The 21,729-nt window shown below is 36.1% G+C and overlaps 1 protein-coding gene across 5 annotated transcripts in view; it reads right to left on the bottom strand.

Moving 5' to 3' along the window:
• ARHGEF12 (Rho guanine nucleotide exchange factor 12) overlaps positions 1 to 21,729 on the bottom strand; it is a 140,717-nt gene that overhangs the window by 59,356 nt on the left and 59,632 nt on the right. For 4 of the 5 annotated variants that reach the window (XM_060160616.1, XM_060160619.1, XM_060160620.1 and 1 more), the window contains exons 2-4: positions 18,283 to 18,306; positions 16,688 to 16,773; positions 15,025 to 15,081 (exon numbers count right to left, since the gene is read on the bottom strand). In XM_060160616.1, the coding sequence (XP_060016599.1) occupies positions 15,025 to 15,081; positions 16,688 to 16,773; positions 18,283 to 18,306 (167 nt within the window). The remainder of the gene's footprint in view (positions 1 to 15,024; positions 15,082 to 16,687; positions 16,774 to 18,282; positions 18,307 to 21,729) is intronic. The other variant, XM_060160617.1, reaches the window with a different exon arrangement.

Here is a 21,729-nt window from a genome sequence, read left to right as displayed (position 1 = left end):
ATAGGAGTCTAGAGATGAACGGAAGCTCAGAAAGGGAGGTGATCAGAGAGAAAAAAAATACGACTACACACAGTTAACTTTAGCAAATATGCTTAGGGTCCTAACAGACTGCTAAGTACTGAAAGAATTTATTAGGGTTGCCTCAGAACACTGCAAACCTGTATTCTCCAATTCAAAACTGTTCAGCATGATAACTTTCCCCTTTAATTCTACATTAAAAGGAGAAGATAAGGAACAAAGAAGAAAGAGGAAAAAGGGAAAGAGCTATGTGAGCATCATATTCACCTTTTTCCTCTCCTCAACACCACTATACTGTCCATTTATCAATATTATTATTCTAAGTCCATCTACTAATCTGAGACTCTGATATACTTGAATATCTAAGAATTACTAGACTACCAATACAAAAAGAAAACATACATACATAGCCAATTCAGAATCTGTAGAATTCAAATTACTGAAATGTTCTACTTATTGTAGACCAGAAGCTATTTTAACCCACCACACAGGATAAACTCCACCCTTAACATTGACATCACCAATACTGACTATCATATTTTTGAAATGTCCTTTTTGACAAAAAAAAAAAATCCACTTTGCTTTAGCAAATTTGTATTGAGCATCTGTCTGCTCGTTATTTAACACTGTAACCTGCAGGTGTTATGAGGAATACAAAACAACTAGGAGTCTTTGCTCTCAAAGAACTTAAAATCTTGAAAGGGAAGGATAATAGAGAAACAAAGAGAGAAACAATGGCAACATCTAACTAAAATGATATGATAACAGGCCCTATATGTTATTAAAGAAGGGAGCGAGAACAGGTGGACTCCTAATTCCAAAATAATCATTTTTGAATTTCACTAATTAAAAAAAAAAAACTTTCCATCATTTTAACTTTTTCTGGTTCTTACAAACACATATAGCCCATGGTTTGTTTGTTGGCTTACTTTGCTAATTCCCTTATTCTCTGGTATAAAGAGTATTAATTATAATCACCATACAAGTGTGTTTATCTCTGAATTTTTCTTTTTTTGCGGTACGTGGGCCTCTCACTGCTGTGGCCTCTCCCGTTGTGGAGCACAGGCTCCAGACATGCAGGCTCAGCAGCCATGGTTCAGGGGACCAGCCGCTCTGCGGCATGTGGGATCCTCCCGGACCGGGGCACGAACCCGTGTCCCCTGCATTGGCAGGCGGGCTCTCAACCACTGTGCCACCAGGGAAGCCCCATATGAACATTTTTTCCCACAACTATCTAGTTTTTTGTTTTTTAAAAAAATAAATTTATTTATTTATTTTTGGCTTCATTGGGTCTTCGTTGCTGCGCGCGGGCTTTCTCTAGTTGCGGCGAGCGGGGGCTACTCTTCGTTGCGGTGCGCGGGCTTCTCATTGCGATGGCTTCCCTTGCTGTGAAGCACGGGCTCTAGGCAGCTGGGCTTCAGTAGTTGTGGCACGCAGGCTTCAGTAGTTGTGGCTTGTGGGCTCTAGAGCGCAGGCTCAGTAGTTGTGGCGCACGGGCGTAGTTGCTCCGCTGCATGTGGGATCTTCCCGGACCAGGGCTTGAACCCATGTCCCCTGAATTGGCAGGCAGATTCTTAACCACTGCGCCACCAGGGAAGCCCCACAACTATCTAGTTTTTAAGTGCATATGGAATATTGGTAACCAAGTGCATCTCTATTATCATACTTACAAAAAAGCACTTCTTTTGTACCAGACTGTAAACTTCTAGAAAGCAGGTACAGTCTCCTATTTTCTTTTTTTTTTTTCCTATTTTCTTGATATCTATCCCTTAACATAGTACCTGGCATATAATAGGTGCTCAATGAATATTTACTAAGTAAATCTGAACTTATTTTATAAATAAATCATACTCAGTCACTTTTCAGGAAAAAGTAAAATCATATCCATGAAAACTATGCCAAGTAGAGAAATACTTCTACACAGACACTAACCTTCTGCCCTGGCTAAATTCTAACCAAAGTAATTTGATACTCCATCTACCCTAAAATAACTCCTCTAGTTCTTTACTTCCTGCCTTTTAAGGAATATGATATTTCACCTGGAAGCTGATAATAAATGTCATGCTTCATATTATCAGTGAAGTAAAGATAGATGGTCTATCAAATTTATGTAAATATTATCCTTTCCTATTTTTTTTCTCTTTAGAAACAAAGGACATGTTTTCCTGTTATAATAATGTGACTTTTTTTCTTTTTAAATGCTTTTTTACTGAAGTACCATTAATTTATAATATTCTGTTAGTTTCAGGTATACAGCATAGTGATTCAGTATTTTTGTTATAATCTATTACTACAAGATACTGGATATAGTTCCCTGTGCTATATAGTATATCCTTGTTGCTTATCTATTTTATATATAGTAGTTTGTATCTATTAATTCCATACCTCAAATTTGTCCCTCCTCCCTTCCCTCTTTCCTTTGGTAACCAAAAGTTTGTTTTCTATATCTGTGAGTCTGTTTCTGTTTTGCATATATTCATTTGTATTATTTTTTAGATTCCACATATAAGTGATATCACACAGTATTTGTCTAAGCATAATGCTCTCTAGGTCCATCCACATTGCTGCAAATGGCATTATTTTTCTTTTATGGCTGAGTAATATTCCTTGGTGTGTGTGTATGTGTCTCTATGTGTGTGTATACACAAGACATCCTTTTTTTGAAACTGAACTATAGTTGACCTACAATATTGTGTTAACTCCAGGTGTACAGCTAAGCGATTTAGTTATATACATATATATATTTTCAGATTTTCCATTACAGGTTATTACAAGATGTTGAGTGTAGTTCCTGTGCTATATACATCTTCTTAATTCAATAATCTGCTGACAAGCACTTGAGCTGCTTCCAAATCTTGGCTGTTGTAAATAGTGTTGCTATGAACATTGTGGTGCACATGTCCTTTCAAATTAGTGTTTTCGTTCTTCCAGATATATAACCAGGAGTGGAACTGCTGACTCATATGGCAGTTCTATTTTTAGTTTTTTAAGGAACCTCTAAACTGTTTTCCACAGTGGCTGCACCAATTTACATTCCCTCCAATGGTGTACAAGGGTTCCCTTTGCTCCACATCCTCTCTAACACTTGTTATTTGTAGACTTTTTTTTTTTTTTTTGCGGTACGCAGGCCTCTCACTGTTGTGGCCTCTCCCGTTGCGGAGCACAGGCTCCGGACGCGCAGGCTCAGCGGCCATGGCTCACGGGCCCAGCCGCTCCGCGGCATGTGGGATCTTCCCGGACCGGGGCACGAACCCGTCTCTCCTGCATCGGTAGGCGGACTCTCAACCACTGCGCCACCAGGGAAGCCCTAGACTTTTTAATCGTAGCCATTCTGACAGGTGTGAGGTGATACTTCATTGTGGTTTTGATTTGCATTTGTTAATAATTAGCAATGATGAGCACCTTTTCACGTGCCTGTTACCCATCCGCATATCTTCTTTGAAAAATGTCTATTCAATTCTTCTGCGCATTTTTTGATTGGTTTGGGTTTTGTTTTGTTTTGTTTTTCAATATTGAATTGTATGACCTATTTGTATACTTTGGATATTAACCCCTTGCTGGTCACATCATTTGCAAATATTTTTCCCCATACCATAGGTACTCTTTTCGTTTTTTGCTGTGCAAAACTTTTAAGTTTAATTAGGTCCCACTTGTTTATTTCTGCTCTTATTTCTTTTGCCTCAGGAGACTGATCCAAGAAAACTTTGCTACAATTTATATCAAAGAGTGTTCTGCCTATGTTCTCTTCTAGGAGTATTATGGTTTCAGATTTTCCATTTAGGTCTTTAAACCATTTTGAGTTTATTTTTGTATATAGTGTGAGGGAATGTTACAATTTCATTGTTTTACATATGGCTGTCCAGCTTTCCCAGCACAACTTGTTGAAGAGACTGTCTTTTCTCCATTGCATACCTTGCCTCTTTTGTTGTAGATTAATTGATTGTAGATGCATGGATTTATTTCCGGGCTCTCTATTCTGTTCCATTGATCTATGTGCCTGTTTCTGTGCCAAGACCATGCTGTCCTGATTACTGTAGCTTTGTAGTATAGTCTGAAGTTTGGGAGGGTTATACCTCCAGTTTGTTCTTTTGTCTCAGGACTGCCTTGGCAATTTGAGGTCTCTGGTAGTTCCATATAAATTTTAGAATTATTTGTTCTAGTTCTGCAGAAAATGTCCTGGGTACTTTGATACGGACTGCATTTAAATCTGTAGATTGCTTTGGATAGTATGGCCATTTTAATATTAATTCTTCCAATCCAAGAGCCTGGGATATCTTTCCATTTCTTTGAATTATCTTCAATTTCCTTCATCAGAGTTTTACAGTTTGCAAAGTAAAGTTCTTTCACTTCCTTGCTTAATTTTATTCCTAGTAATTTTATTTTTTTGATGTGATTTTAAACAGAATTGTCTTTTTTACTTTCTCTTTCTGATATTTCATTATTAGTGTATAGGAACACAACAGATTTCTGTATATTAATCTGTATCCTGCATCATTCCTGAATTCATTTATTAGTTCTAGTAGTTTCTCAGCAGAGAATTTAGTATTCTCTATATAGAGTATCATGTCATTTGCAAAGGGTGACAGTTTTACCTCTTCCCTACTAATCTGTATACCTTTTATTTATTTTTCTTTTCTGATTACTGTGGATGGGACTTCCAATACCATGTTAAACAGAAGTGGTGAGAGTGAGCATCCTTGCCTTGTTTCTGAATTTAGCAGGAAGGCTTTCAGCTTTTCACTGTTGAGTATTACGTTGGCTGTGTGTTTGTTTTATCTTTACTATGTTGAGATATGTTCCCTCTATACCCACTTTGATGGGAGTTTTCATCATGAATGGATGCTGAATTTTGTCAAATGCTTCTTCTGCATCTGTTGAGATGATCATGTGACTTTTGTCTTTCCTTCTGCTAATGCGGTGTATCACATTGATTTGTGTATGCTGAACTATCCTTGTGACCCTGGAATAAATCCAACTTGATCATGGTATATGATCCTTTTTATGTATTGTAGGATTTCGTTTGCTTATACTTTGTTGAGGATTTTTGCATCTATATTCATCAAAGATACTGGCCTGTAATTTTTTATAATGTCTTTGTCTGGTTTTGGTATCAGGTGGCCTCATAGAATGAATTTCGGAGTGTTCCCTCCTCCTCAATTTTTTGGAATAGCTTAAGAAGGATAGGTATAAGTTCTTTATATGTTTGGCAGGATTCCCCTGTGAAGCCATCTGGTCCAGGACTTTTGTTTGCTGGGAGCTTTTTTTTTTTTTAATTATAGACTCAACTTCACTTCTAGTGTTCAGTCTGTTCAAGTTGTCTGTTTCTTCTTGACTCAGTCTTGGCAGGCTGTACGTTTCTAGAAATTTGTCCATTTCTTCTAGGTTGTCCGATTTGTTGGCATATACCTGTTCATGTATTCTCTTATGATTTTCTGTATTTCTGTGGTATCAGATGCTATTTCTCCTCTTTCATTTCTTTTTTTTTATTTGTTTGTTTTGTTCTTTGGTATTTTTTTAATTGAAGTATTGTTGATTTACAATGTTGTGTTAATTACTGCTGTACAGCAAAGTGACTCAGTTATACATATATACACATTCTTTTTCATATTCTTCTCCATTATGGTTTATCACAGGATATAAAATATAGTTCCCTGTGCTACACAGTAGGACATAAATGTTTATCCATTCTATATATACCAGTTTGCATCTGCTAATCCAAAACTCCCAATCCATCCCTCTCCCACCCCTCTCTCCCTTGGTAATCACCAGTCTATTGTTTACGTCCATGATTCTGTTTCTGTTTCATAGATAGGTTCGTTTGTGTCATATTTTAGGTTCCACATATAAATGATATCATATGGTATTTGTCTTTCTCTTTCTGACTTACTTCACTTAGTATGATAATCTCTAGCTGCATCCAAGTTGCTGCAAATGTGGCATTATTTTGTTCTTTTTTATGGCTGTAGTATTCCATTGTATATATGTACCACATCTTCTTTATCCATTCATCTGTCAATGAAAGTTTGTTTCCATGTCTTGGCTGTTGTGAATAGTGCTGCTATGAACACAGAGGTGCATGTATCTTTTCGAATTATAGTTTTGTCTGGATATATGCCCAGGAGTGGGATTGCTGGAACATATAATTCTATTTTTAGTTTTCTGAGGAACCTCCATACTGTTTTCCACAGTGGCTGCACCAACTTACATTCCCACCAAAAGTGTAGGAGGGTTCCCTTTTCTCCACACCCTTTCCAGCATTTGTTATTTGTAGACTTTTTAATTTAATGATGGCCATTCTGACAAGGGTGAGATGGTACCTCATTGTAGTTCTGATTTGCATTTCTCTAATAATTAGCGATGTTTAGCATCTTTTCATGTGCCTATTAGCCATGTGTATTTCTTCTTTGGAGAAATGTCTATTTAGGCCTTCTGCTCATTTTTCAATCGGGTTGGTTTTTTGTTGTTGTTGTTGAGGTGTATGAGCTGTTTGTATATTTTGGAAATTAAGCCCTTGTCAGTCACATCATTTGCAAATATTTCCTCCCGTTCTGTAGGTTGCCTTTTCATTTTGTTTATGGTTTCCTTTGCTGTGCAAAAGCTTATAAGTTTGAACAGGTCCTATTTATTTTTGTTTTTATTCTCTTTCATTTCTCATTTGCATCCTTTTTTCTTCTTAGTGAATCCGGCTAAAGGTTTATCGATTTTGTTTGTCTTTTCAAAGAACACCTTTTGGTTTCATTAATCTTTTCTATTGTTTTATCTCTAATTAATTTATTTCCTCTCTAATCTTTACTATTTCCTTCCTTCTACTGACTGTGGGCTTTGTGTGTTCTCTTTCTAAATCTTTTAGGTGGTTAGGTTGTCATTTGAGATTTCTCTTGTTTCTTAAGAAAGGCCTGTATCACTATAAACTTCCCTTAGAATTGCTTTTGCTGTACCCCATAGATTTTGGAAAGTTGTGTTTTCATTTTCATTTGTCTCAAGGTATTTCCCAATTTCCTTTTTGATTTCATCATTCACCCATTGGTTTTTCAGTAGCATATTGTTTAGTCTCTACATGTTTGTTCTTTTCCTGTAGTTGATTTCTAGTTTCATACTGTTGTGGTTGGAAATTATGCTTGATATAATTCCTATGCTCTTAAATTTGTTGAGGCTTGTTCTGTAACCTGGTATGTGATCTATCCTGGAGAACGTTCCATGTGCACTTCAAAAGAATGTGTATTCTACATTTTTGGGGGGAATGTGGTGTCCTGTAGGTATCAATTAAGTCAAAGTGATCTACTGTGTCATTTGAGACCTCTGTTGCCTTACTGATTTTCTGTCTGGATGATCTGTCCATTGAGGACAGTGGGGTGTTAATGTCTCCTACTATTATTGTATTACTGTCAGTTTCTCCCTTTACATCTGTTAGTATTTGCTTTGTATATTTAGGTGTTACTATACTGGGTGTGTATATCTTAACGAGTGTAATACCCTCTTCCTGCATTGATCCCTTCTTCATTGTATAATCCCTTGTATTGATTCCTTTATCCCTTCTCTGTCTTTCATTATAGCTTTCGTCTTAAAGTCTACCTTGTCTGATATGAGTATTGCTACCCCCACTTTCTTGTTGTTTCTGTTTGCATGAAATATCTTTTTCCATCCTCTCACTTTCGGTCTGTGTACATCTTTCACCCCGAAGTGAGTCTCTTGTAGGCAGCATATTGAAGGCTCTTGTTTTCTAATCCAGTCAGCCACCTTATGTCTTTTGATCGGAGCATTTAGTCCACTGATATTTAAAGTAATTACTGATAGGTATGTACTTATGTCATTTTATTCCTTGTTTTGCAGTTGTTTTTGTAGTTCTTTGTTCATTTCCTCTTCTTTTTGTTTCTGCCATTGTGGTTTGATGATTTTGTTTTGTAGTATGCTTGAATTCCTTTCTTCCTTTCTTTTACAGTACCCTCTACTGTAGGGTTTTGATTTGTGGTTACCACTGGCTTCATATATGTTGACCCATAATTGTATCTACTTGCTTTAAACTGATAATCATTTAAGTTCAAACATTCTAAAAGATCTACATTTTTTACTCCTCTCCCACACATTTTGTGTTTTTGAGGTCATATTTTATATCTTCATGCTTATCCCTTTACTGTTTATTGTATTTATAGTTGCTTTTACAATTTTTTAAAAGTGATCTTCAATCCTTACTGTATATTTACCATTCCCATTGGGATTTTCCCTTTCCTGTAGATTCTTACTTCTTTTCCATTTAGAGAAGACCTTTCAACATTTCTTTTATGGTAGGCTTAGTATTGCTTTATTCTTTTAGTTTTTGCTTCTCTGAGAAATTATTTACCTCTCCTTCTATTCTAAATGATAATCTTGCTGGGTAGAGTACCCTAGATTGCAGGTTTTTCCCTTTCAGGACTTTGAATATACCATGCCACTCCCTTCTGGCCTGCAAAGTTTCTGCAGAGAAATCAACTGATAGCCTTATGGGGATTCCCTTGTGTATACCTCTTTGTTTTTCTATTGCTGCCTTTAGACTTCTCTCTTTAGCTTTAACTACATTTTGCCATTTTAATTATGATATGTCTTGGTGTGGGTCTGTTTGGGTTCATCTTGTTTGAGACCCTCTGTACTTTCTGTATCTGTTTCCTTCTTTAGGTTTGAAAAGTTTTCAGTCATAATTTCTTCAAATACATGTTTGATCCCCTTGTCTCTCTCTCTCCTCTTTCTGAAACCCTTTTAATATAAACATTGGCATGTTTTATATTATCCCGAAGTTCTCATATGTTGCTTTCATTTTTTTTTTATTTGTCTTTCTGTTTGTTGCTTTATTGGGTGATCTGCATTATTCTATCCTCTGGATCACTCATGCATTCTTCTGTGTCATTCAGTCTGCTATTCGTTGCTTCTAGAGCACGTTTTATCTCAGAAGTTGAATTATCTATTTTTTATTGGGTCTTCTTTATGGATTCTAGTTCCATGTTAAAATGATCTGTGCTTAGATCAGTTCTCTTTCTTAATTCATTTAGCATTTTTATAACAAACTTCTTGAATTAATTATCTGGTAGACTGATTATCTCTGTTTCATTATTTATTTTTTCAGGGGTTTTCTCTTGCTCTTTTGAGAGTAGTTCCTCTTCCTTACCATTTTACTTAATGTTCTCTGTCTCTATGAATTTAGGTGAAATAGTTATCCATTGTGGTCTTGAGGGATGTTTTTATTTGGGAGCATCCCACTGTAGACTGTATATGCCACTGTCTCTGGTGTGAGGGCTGAACTTGATGTAGGTGCCAGCCACATTTTTCCTCAGGGTATGCTAGCCACTATCACCTTGATAGGGAGTGTGGCTGGTGTTGGGGGAACTAGAGGCTGCACAGGGTCTAAGGCTAGATTTCCTCTCTACTCAGTGGCAGTCACCGCCTTGTCAGGGGTGGAGTCTGCTCTCAAGTTGCTGGAGCAGAATCTCTGATGGTCAGGCTCCAACTGGCTCTGTTCCTTTTAAATATGTGTTTTGATGGCAAGCCAGTACCTGCATACTCCTCACAAGTCGAGTCTAGGCTTCTCCAGCCTTTCTGTTTGTCCCACTGGTTCTCCAAGCAGCCAAGGAGGCCTGTCTCCTCTACACAGGATCCCAGAACTGGGATGCCCAGTCTGTGGCTCCCCAGGGTGAGTGTCCACCCATGCTATCTCCCTTTTCCTCTTAGTTCCCTTCTAAGGGCAGAGATCTCAGCCTGATGTTTTTCTTCCCATCCTACCCAATTATGTGGGAATCTTTCTTGCAGCCTTGGTTGTATAGGAGTTTTTCTGCCAGATTCCAGTTAGTTTTCAGTGAGAATTTTTCCTCATGTGGATGTATTTTTCATGTTTTTAGGAGTAGATGAGCTCCATATCCTCTTACTCCACCACCTTGATCCCCCTTTCCAATGCAGCATTTGAAACCCATATAAAAAAGACTGTTTTTTTTACTCAAAAGTGAATTACCAAGGATTGTATTTTGAAAGTGAAAAAAATTAAGTCTTTGTAATGCTTTGCTGTGGGGAGGGGAAGAAGTCTTTAAGGTATTCTGAAAAGGTGAAAAAGTACTCTCAAGTTTCACTGTAATACATTCCTTGAACAATGCAACAACTATATTGCCAAACAGAAAACTAATGAAAATGCAAGGCAACATGCTAAACCTTTCATACTGCATTTACTTTAGGAAAAGCACATTAGTCTTTCTTCACCTTTGATTTTATTGCATGACCAAACTTCTCTAAGTCTCACCTCTTAAAAATTAGCTTCAGGGAAGGGTGTGGAGAAAGACCATGTGCAACTCCATAAAAACAGCTCATTTTTAAACTGCTGGCAGACATCATGTTTTATGAGTTAGACCTCAGATAATCCTTTGATTAAGAAGTTTCTTGATTCTAAATGCATAATGCTGCCAGCAAGAGGAGGCTTAAGTTCCAAGCATGCCGATTTCATTCTTTTAGACTATAACCAACAGTAAGTCTCTTTTCAAAGTTACATTTTCTTCTACCTTAAAATTTTTCAAAGGAAAGAAAAATCCAATTATGATGAATCAACATTGTATTCCATCAATTCTCTTTACTAAAATACTTCATCCCAATCTCAACAACCACTCATTCAAAACTCACTTAACTGAGTGACTCCAGTGTGTCAGGCATTATGGGAGATGCAAAGATGAATATAAATACAAATAACTTGATACAAAGCAGGATGTCAAAGTTGAGACAACAAAAGTAACTGGGTAAACCTAGGAAAGCCCTATGAAAGAGGCAGTATTTGAACCTAGGCCGTGAAGGATGGGGAGAATTCTAATAGCGAGTTATAGGAGATAATCCATTCAAAACAATGGGAATGGCATGAGCAAAGAAAGAGGACCAAGCCACATTTGGGAAAGGAAAATTTGGAGGACAGTCTGGTACCTTTGGGTGAACCGTACTAGATTGATGGAGAATGATGAATTGGAAACAAATTATGGCATATCTTAATAACTATTTGTACTTTCCCAAAAAGTGAATGACCAAATCCTTACTTTAGTAACACTCATCTGACTGAATACAGTAGAATGGAGAAAAGGAAGTGAATCAATGTGAAATAAACATGAAAGAAGGTTATGGGTCTATTAAAATAGTCTAATGACATGATGACAAACTGAACAAAGCAGTGGAGATGAAACCAAACAGCAGGGGGTGAAAAATAATGTGATGGCAGAACCAATTAAACCTGACAAGTAGTTGACAATAAGGGACAAGAGAAACGGAGAAGTCAAAGATAAATTTAAGAAAATAAGACTAAGTAAATGGGAAATGATAAATTCCAGATTGCTCATTAGGATTTTAAGGATAGTTAGAGTGCAAGGATTCCGCAAACAGTTATAAATATGAGACTGGAAACAGGGAGAAAGATCAGGGACAGAAACTTGAGTCATGCCTATATTTATAAGAAGGAAAAAGAAAGCAAGTACAGAAAAGACAAAACCATTATAAAGAGAAAAGAAATAGGTTGATTTAATATTATATACACCAAAGAAAGGGCATCAACATTGCCTAATGGCACAAGGGGAAGGTGAGAACTGAGAAAAAGTTCACAAATTTTCAAGTTGGATATTTTGATTCACCTTCCAGATAGTATGTGTTCAGATTTTAAGAGGTTAGGAAGTGAGTGATTTATGAGGACACAGAAGGTTCATGTAGAATGCTCTTTGCAAGGTTGAAGAAAGAACAGAGAATAATAACTTGGTGAGAGTAAAAATCAAACCAAGAAGTTTTCATTTGACAGATATGAGAAGCTGGAATAAAAAGAAATATGAATTAAAAGAAAAGACACTCTGAAGTATCCAAACCTGGATATTTCAAGACCTAACAATTTGCTTCTGTTATGGACTAAATGTTTGTGTCACCCCCACAAAATTCATATGTTTAAACCCTAACTCTCAACATGATAGTACTTGGGAATGAGGCCTTTGGGGAGGAACTGGGGTTAAATAAGGTCATAAGAGTGAGGCCCTCATGCTGGGATTAGTATCCTTATAAAATACCAAACAGTTTGTTCTGTTTCCCTCTCTACACATGCTTGCACCAAGGAAAAGACCATGTGAGCACAAAGCAAGAAGGTGGCCGTCTTTAAACCCAGAGAAGAGCTCTCACCAGAACCTGACCAATGCTGGCAGCCTGACTGCATATTTCTAGTCTCCAAAACTGTGAGAAAATAAAGTTCTGTTGTTTAAGCCAAGTCTCTGGTATTTTGTTATAGAAGCCCCTCTGGTATTTTGTTACAGAAGTCTTTTTGAAATAGACTAAGACAGTTTCAAAAAGACATGGTTTATTTTCTTGTACATAATATCATCAGCTGTAATCTCTTCAGGACACCAAGACAGAAGCTGTAGACTAACTCAAAATTGCCCTGTTAAATCTCTCATATTCCTCAAACCCCCACAAAATTTCTCTATTACGATATTAGTAAGGAAAATAGAAAATTAAGCATCATTAAAATTGCAGATCAGAAAATATACCTGTACATGGTCAACAGACTCCAAAAGGTTCAGAGGGGAAAATAAGGGGAAAAGGAACAAATATTGACCTACTGCGCTGGGCAGAAACTTAACAAAGAAGTGAATACAAAACAAACATTTGGTTTCCTCTTAAAATGAGCAAAGTAAATCTATCTCACAAAATGGCTCTAAAAATGGCTAGGAAAGTTTAAATAAATAATTTGTAAGTGAATGACTAGTATTTGTGTGAAGTACCCAGCTAACAATTTTACCCCAAGAGAAGACAATGTATAATCTTAGAAGTTAAAAGTGGGCTTGTTAAGAGACCCTACACTAAAGCAATGTCACCAGTTGCTATGATTCTACTCAGTCATATTCCAGTATTTCCAAGCTTTCCATAACTCTCTAGAGATTCCTTTTCACCCACGCTAACTGCACACAGTCTGAAGAAGTCTATTCACACAGGTGATAAAATATTTGTAATGTCAAAGAGATTTAATTTAGCATGCTAACTCTGTTCTGATCAACTCATCCCTCTCAAAAGTTCTTTTGAGAACTCATGGCTCAGTTCCTTCCAAAAAAGGTATTTCAAGGGTTCTCAAGAAACAAACACAGAGAAGCCACACCTTACTTCCCCATTACCACTTAAAATGTTTCTATTACTACCAAGCCAATGGCATGTCTGAACTAGTGTTAATATTCCCATCTCTGGTAAGAAAAATCTTAGTATACTATTTCTAGTCATGGATTCCTAAATTGTTAGTCTCATCCAAAGCAAACAGCAAGCTTTTGCATACATACCACAGATCTAGGAAAATGGTGGGGGAGATGAAATTACAACATTGCAAAGGTTGCTGGAAAAGAATGGTGCTATAAAGATAGTGTTCACATTCCTAAGAAGAGAATAAACCATAGGAAGTTCTTTATATAGAACAGAAAGACACGGTCTCAAGAACTTATGAGGAGCCAAATACTTTGGAAGGAAGAAAAAGCATGAACTTGACATGCTATAGGGCATGGTACACATTTCCTGTTGAACTACTGTAAAAGGTTTAACTACACAGAAAAAGTACTGGTCACATAAACCCAAGCAAAGAACTATATGTATGTATCTAACACAAAAGCATTAACTGATTTATAATCAAACACAGGCCTCATAATACTAAATAGTATCTGACATTATGTGTTCAAGTGTCAGGAGATATAAATTATAAAGTGTCTTAAAAGAGAAAGGAGGCATTTTCATGTATTTTTTCCTTTCATGTGTATATCAAGCTAGGAAACAGCTACACCCAAGGAAACTTCCACTTGATAGACTTTCAGCCTCTATTGGAGAAGACCTGGTTTTCCTTTGAGGCCAAATTTGGATTCTTCTTTTAAAAAAAACAACTTACTGGTCTTTCAGAGATTATTTTAAAAGTCTAGGGCTTCCCTGGTGGTGCAGTGGTTGAGAGTCCACCTGCCGATGAGGGGGACACGGGTTCGTGCCCCGGTCCGGGAAGATCCTACATGCCGCGGAGTGGCTGGGCCTGTGAGCCATGGCCACTGAGCCTGCGCGTCCGGAGCCTGTGCTCCGCAACGGGAGAGGCCACAACAGTGAGAGGCCCGCGTACCGCAAAAAAAAAAAAAAAAAAAAAAAAAGTCTAGGTTCCAGGCAGTGCTTCTCTTATCCACTTTTCTCAAAACACTAATTAGATGCCAAATCAAGAAAAGAGGACAGGTAAAACTATGCAGAAGAAAAGGAAAAGGAAAAATATGTCTGAAATTCACAAACATGGTTTATATTATCTTTGGAAGACAGGACATAGCCTGGAAATATTAGTGTTTTAATCATCTGTTGCAAAACTTGACCATTCAGGTTAAAGCTGCTCTTTGCGAAGATTATTTTTTAAAGGTGTCATTCTGAAATTTTCCCATTCAGAATAAGCTTTAGGGAAACTTATGAAAGGCAGAGACATTCTTCATGCTACAAAAATAAAATGCTTAGGCTATTTTTGCTGTTGTAGATAAATTACACAAGAACAGCATTTCCAGATGATGAGGCAATTAAAAATAAACAATTAAAAATAAAATTAAAATTCCAAAGAACTGCTAACACATCAAACTATACCAGTACTATACTTAGAGAAAAAGACTGGTAGCACTGATGAAATTCTACATGATCCAAACTCTGCAAACGGGACATGGGAAGAAAATGCCAAGAATTCAAAGCTCATCCATGTTATTTGGAGAAACTTGACCCAAACATATTAGAGATAATCACTTTCCTAACATAAACAAGACGAAAGAGAAGATGGGTAATGTGCCTATTCTTACTCTACAATGTTAGTTTCTAGCAACCTTAAGCTTCCACATCACAGCCACATTAAAACCCCAGGCTCCCTTTCCCTGCAATAGATCATGCCATGCAGAGCAGACACAAAAGAGACTGCAGTTAAAAAAAAAAAAAGAAAGAAAGAAAAGAAACAGCAGGAAGCAAGCTCCAAGGTGCAAGGCTGAATTGGCTACATTAGCTTACCATATATCTCGGATCTACTCTCCTCTGAACTAGACTTTGTCTTCTTGGAGGAGCTATCTGCACAGGAGCGGGAGAAAAGGAGAGAGATATAGAAAATATGGAGACCAATGTAAGGGGAAAAATTCATGGGGGAAAAAAGAATGAATCATGATCAAGTTAAATCGTGCAAACACAAAGTATGAACATCACAGGTGATAGCCCTTAGAATAGTCACGAACAGCACAGGTAATGACATATTTTAGATTTATCAAAGAAAAGACAGTGCAATAAAAATATGTAACAAAACAATACATGAAAAGTCTACAAAATATATCATCTGACAATTGTAGAGATGACAAAAGCACTAAAAGCTGTAATAATCTCATTATGAGGCACTGAATACCACTTTGCTAATCTGTCTTTGGAGATAGGCACATCACAGATGACCAATACAGAGTTAAGTCAATCTAACAAGACTATAATGCTTCGATGAGCACAGGGCAGAAACATGTGACCCTAATTATCAAGACAGTAACTAATCATATAAATGAAAGCCTCTGAGCCCTATGACATCAAAATTAGGTGTCAGAAATAAAGGATTTTTCTTAATGGAGATGCAAGAACTTACATATTACATACTTCCACCACCAAAGCCTCCTACATTGATGATTGGGATTTTTCACCTACCACCCAAGATGCAGGTAACTTAGTAGCTATTCACCTCCCATTCTTCCCTTCCTAGATAATATTTATATTTTTCAAAATAAACTAGCAGTCTATACTAAAAGTATAAACAGCCTTAATTAGACACAAAAAATACTCCATTAAAAATTAAAAATTTTACTTCTAAGTGAAAATACTTAAAAATAGATATATTTATGTATCTGAGACCTTAGCATTTACTTACTTCATCTTTTGTCATAGGAACATACAAGTATAAAAGAGTATATGAACAAAGAATAAGTTTCAAATGACAAAAGCAAAATTATCAAGCAATTTTTATAAATTAAATACTGAGTGGGTTTACAAGGGGAAAGCAAAGGCCTATATATTACAAGGGGGTTCAACCTATAGATACAAAATTAAGAATATAAACAGTCAAAAGTCCACCAGCATGAAAACTCTAGGAAAGATCAACACTACTGAGGTTGAAAGACAGCTGTCTGAGTTTAGAATACTCTTTGAAGAAAAAGGGATTTCTATTCATTTGCTTATTCTAAAATGAGATGATCATCAATTTTAAATTATTCTATCTAATACTCCAATTTACCATGATCACACCTGAATTTTTAGATGACTACAGAATATGTAGTTGTTATCAAGCCTTGATTATAGCCTTGATTTTATAAACATACTACTGTTCATACCTAGGATTTACCCAAGTTCTTGGTCTGACCAAAATCTCCAATTATGATACAATAACCGTTTCTATTATCATCATTATTTTAAAATATAATAGAGTCTATAACGATGCTTCCATAGTGGAATCCATAGTGTTGAAAGTTAAAAATGCTTGTATTCCTCCTGAGTGCAAAGGTTTTATATTATGTAATTGAAGAGGAAGGAGAGTCTTAAACAGATCAAACAGCTACTGCTGAGTGTTTCAGGTGGTCATGCAGCTTAAAGTGTTATTACTGGAAACTTCACTACTCTCAATATTCTTTGGCAGAACAAAGCGCTTTACCTGTGGGGTCAAAATCATGTGATGTACTGCGCTCAACTTTCTGCTTCTTATCTGTTGGTGACTCTCGGTTCAAAATACTTCCATGCCTAAATTAAATAAAAGCAATTAAATATTTTACTATAAGGAAATAATTGGAATAAAAACTTAATTTAAAAATCCCAAGTGTGTCTTACAAAGAGAAACCAAGAAATCAGTTTACCTTACACAGTCTCATAAAACTCTCTAATTTATATTTTTCAAGAAGTTTTAAAATTCAGTCTATACTATGTTTAATACAGAGTCTATTTACCTGGTTATAAAAAGTGCTTAAAAATAATGAGCGGTATTTAGTAATAAAGTCTATTTTATTCTGAGAAATAACTGCTTAAAACCTTTTAGTGGTTTTCACAGGTTAATCACTATTATTTCCATTTAACAGATAAGAGAACAGTACCTAAAAGTAATTAAACATATTCCCCAACCCTATGTATATTATGGCCAGGTTCAAAAACACTGTGTAAATACAGCATGGATGAGAACAGTTTTAAAAAAGAAAAATCTTAGGCAAGGCTTTTTTTTTTTTTAAAAAATTGGGGTATAGCTGTTTTACAATGTTGTGTTAGTTTCTACTGTACAGTGAAGTGGGGTTCCCTGTGCTATACAGCAGGTTCTTTTTAGTTATCTATTTTATACATATTAGTGTATACATGTCAATCCCAATCTCCCAGTTCATCCCACCCCTGCTCTCTCCCCTTGGTGTCCATACATTTGTTCTCTAGGGCAAGGCTCTCTTAAAGCCTGCCTATAATTCTTGCCACAGAAGTCTTTCCAAGGCCCAGATGGCATAAGAATTATTATTTTTCCTATGACCTATCCAATTATACTCGATCAGATAATGACTGGGCAGCAAACAAGACCACTACTATAATACAAACAAGACCACTACTTGAAATGCCAAGATTAGCATTGGTATCCTGGCCTATGCCATCACTAGAAATGATAAAAGTACTGTAATAATTAGGAATGACATACTAACTACATTTTAAATAATACATACAACAATTAAGATGAAAGAGAAAAAAGATGCTGAAGAACGAGTACTGAGGAAGAGGCCTTTAATCCCAGGAAATGAATAAATATGGAGATACAGGCACAGACATATTTAGACATTTTGGATTTTTTCCTTTACTGTCTTAGGGTAATTAAGACTGATCCAGTTTGTCAAAGTTCATTAACTAAAAAGGCAGTTACAGTTACCCAAGTGATAAAACACATCAAAAACTGGCAATCCATTTACACTCCCCAAGCTACTCACAACTGAAAACAGTCACAATAGATTTTTAAATTAAATCTCTTCATAGGGAGTGATCTTAAGTATCAATTTGAACAAACTTTTAAAATGCTTATATTAAAAACATTGGAAATGTTATCAAAATAATGCTGTCTTCCAGAAAAAATATGCAACACCTGTTATATTTTAAATTTGTAAAACATTTTGAAACTTTAAACTACTTAAATCCACATTTTCTAAAACCACAAAAATGTACCATAATTTTGAAGGAACACTTCTAAGTAAAATTTAACCTAAACATATGAAGTGCAACTGAACAACTTACCTTATAGGTTTTTTGAGGGGAAACCTGAAACAAAGAAAAAACAAAAAGAATAGATGTAGTTATTTCACTTGCAAGATTGTTATTAAGCTTATTCATTCTACAAAACCAGAATAAGGGATTTAAATCTTATACTAACTTTCCCAAAGCAAGATTCAACAAACAGGTGGAGTTGGATACCATTTTTTAACATCTTAACTACTTTGTTAAATCTTAAATTGCAGGTGTATTTACCATCAGCTGTCCCTGAGTATGGGTTCTCTTTTTAAAAATTCAAATAATAATAACAATAGCTACATTTATTGAGAGCTTAGTAGATGCTAAGCACTATTCTAAACTGTTCACTTGTAATATTTTTTAATCCTAAAAAAATAACTATGAAGATATTATTTCCATTTTACAGATTAAAAAAACTTAAGCAAAGAGAAATATTTTACCATTAAAATATTATATTTAGTTTTCCTAGGAAAAGTTCCTTCTTCACCTTTCCCCATTCAAAATATCTGGATATTTATTACTGCTCTATTGGTTGGTCTGTGTCTAACCTTTGATCATGATTAAATCATTCTTCTCAATTATTTATGTTTAGGTAATACCAGAAATTTAGAAAAAATTACCACTGGGGTACTATCAGTTATTAAAAATATATTCCAAAAGTAGAAAACAAAGGTACTTTAAATGTTTTTTCAGTTTGTAAGCTAAAAGAACTACAGTCTTTTCTCCTGGTTGTCTTTTTTAAAGGAAATATTACTGGAGGCTTCTTGATAAGAGTTTGATGCTATACATAAATGCTAACCTAAGTCTAAAAGAGTGTTCTCAAACATCCTCCCATTCCTCTTCTCATTTCTGTCCTTTTTAGAATTATCTCAACCTATAACATTTTATGTAAAGATTATTTAGGTGATAAGAACAGGGCTTATTAAGAATATCAGTAAATTTTTTTAAGGCTACTAGTAACAGTAGTAAGAAATAAACATAAAATGATACCTGACTATTTTATTTGGCATGGAGGTAGTTTAGTTTAAAAAAAAAAAACCTTAGTCTAAATATAACTTTAATTATAAATCCCTTTACCTCCTATATAAGTAAAAATTGATTCAAAGAAAAAGAGAATCCAGAAACTTCCCTAATAAGCGATAGCATATTAACTCTATGACCAAGTTAGGGATAATAAGGAAAGGGGGTTCTGGGATAAAAGAGAGGACACTGCTCTAGAGAATATACTGATTACAAAAGATAACCAAACCTTCAGAAATAAGAGTTCCTAAGTAGTCCATCCTTACTTGTTGGGGGAGGTGGGAGGGAATGGGATTTAAATTTAAAGATGAACATAAAAGTTGGCAGAAAAGAATTCCCAGCTGAATTTCTGCAAAGGACAATACCTGCAGTTAGCAACCTTAGCCACTTGGCCTGACAGCCATTATAAAAACTCCTACCCCAAAACAATGCTGCTTGCGTCAGAAACTGCATCATCCAGAGAGATTCTGGTAAAGAAATCTGGAAGTTCCCAGACTACTGACTGTAAACCAGTTTCCTGAGTTATTTTCTCTTACAAGGGAATGGAAAGGAAGGGAAAGAGGACAAAAAGGGAATGAAAAGATAAAGAAGAAGGACCGCCCTACAGTATAACTTGCTTATCATAATCGACTTACTATATTCAGAAAGTACAAAGAACTTTTCTCAAGAAAAGCTTTATTTACATCACAATACTTTTTCTCTAGTCACCAAATTCCACTTTAAAGTATGTGGTAAAACAAACAAATATGTATGTACCTATGTATGTGCAGTTGCATGTATGCAAGTAACAAAGTCAAGGGCCCTCCTGGCTATTTCATTCTTCCCTCTGCTCCAGCTAAGAAAATCACCAGGAGAATCCCATGGTTTTGTAAAATCCCTACCATCTGCTGGATATTGAGATGAAGATGTAATCAGATAGCTGGAAACAGAAAGCTAGAACTCCAAAGAAAAACTTGGGGCTAGAGTTGTAGATTTGAGTCACCAACCCACTGATGGCCATTGAAATTTAAAACAGCAGGTAAAGAGAAAACACCAAGGATCGAATCCTGGGGAAAAGAAACCTAGCTTCTGAACAACTGAGAAAGGATGTGAGAGCCAAAGAAGGAGATTAAGAAGATAAATCAGAATGGAGAAAGGGTTGCCCTAGGAACCAATAAAGAAGAGGTAATACTATCAAATGCTACAGAAAGGTAGGTCTAAAGGCTAAGAAATGGTCATATTCTAAGCAACAGAGTAACCCAACACAAGGCTGATGAAACAATTCTGGTGTACAAAATCCCATTTTCAAGTCCCTGTCCATTGTATAGTCCAATCATAAAATTGTGAAAATCTCCTTTGGTTAGATATTTAAGTACAACAGCTGTATCTGAATGCTGACATGTTGGATATGCCTAATTAATCAAACGGGTCTGGCTTTTGAAAGTATCATATTGATGACATGGACATTTAGCCAACAATGAACATGTTTCGTGCATATTTATATATGTGTATATGTATTCTGCTAGTTATAAGACAAAGTCAAACTGCCAATATGAAGAACCATAATATGTAAAGAAAAGGGTTATCAGGAATTTGAGCCATTGGGATAAGGTGACTAGATGCCCCTATTTTTGATTACCTATATACTAAGCATACTCGTATGCCAAAAATCCTAACCAAGGGCCTTAAATGTCACTATACTTTCACTCGACTCAGGATGCCTTTTCCTTGTTAGTTCTGAGCTCTAGCATTAAATCACTAGGTAGCAATATACAGAGGCCTCCCCCAATTTTTTATTTTCCCACTCCTCCCAATATGTTATTATAGAGGGAAATGTGATTTGGTAATTAAATAACCCTAACCTATAATTAATATATACTGGAGTAAAACTTCCATTTTTTAGCCAGGTTTTTGTTTTTTGGGTTTTTTTTAATAAACTTATTTATTTAGTTTTATTTATTTTTGGCTGTGTTGGGTCTTCTTTGCTGCACGCAGGCTTTCACTAGTTGCAGCAAGCGGGGACTACTCTTCGTTGCGGTGTGCGGACTTCTCATTGCGGTGGCTTCTCTTGTTGTGGAGCACGGGCTCTAGGCGCGCAGGCTTCAGTAGTTGTGGCATGTGGGCTCAGTAGCTGTGGCTCGCGGGCTGTAGAGCGCAGACTCAGTAGTTGTGTTGCATGGGCTTAGTTGCTCCGCGGCATGTGGGATCTTCCCAGACCAGGGCTCAAACCCATGCCCCTGCACTGGCAGGCGGATTCTTAACCACTGTGCCACCAGGGAAGTCCCAGACAGGTTTAACTATTCTACAATATACATACACATACACGATGTTATAATTGTTTTTAAGATTTTAAAACTTAAAACTTTTAAGATCGTTAAACAGAATTTCTTCTGGATCTAAAATATTGCAAAGAACAGCCAAAGTTTTGTGTCATCACATATTTGCTTATAATAA

This window comes from Lagenorhynchus albirostris, chromosome 9, assembly GCF_949774975.1.
Source record: "Lagenorhynchus albirostris chromosome 9, mLagAlb1.1, whole genome shotgun sequence".
Classification (NCBI taxonomy): domain Eukaryota; kingdom Metazoa; phylum Chordata; class Mammalia; order Artiodactyla; family Delphinidae; genus Lagenorhynchus; species Lagenorhynchus albirostris.
Note: the sequence above shows the minus strand (reverse complement) of the source record. Positions and strands in the feature narration are given on the sequence as shown.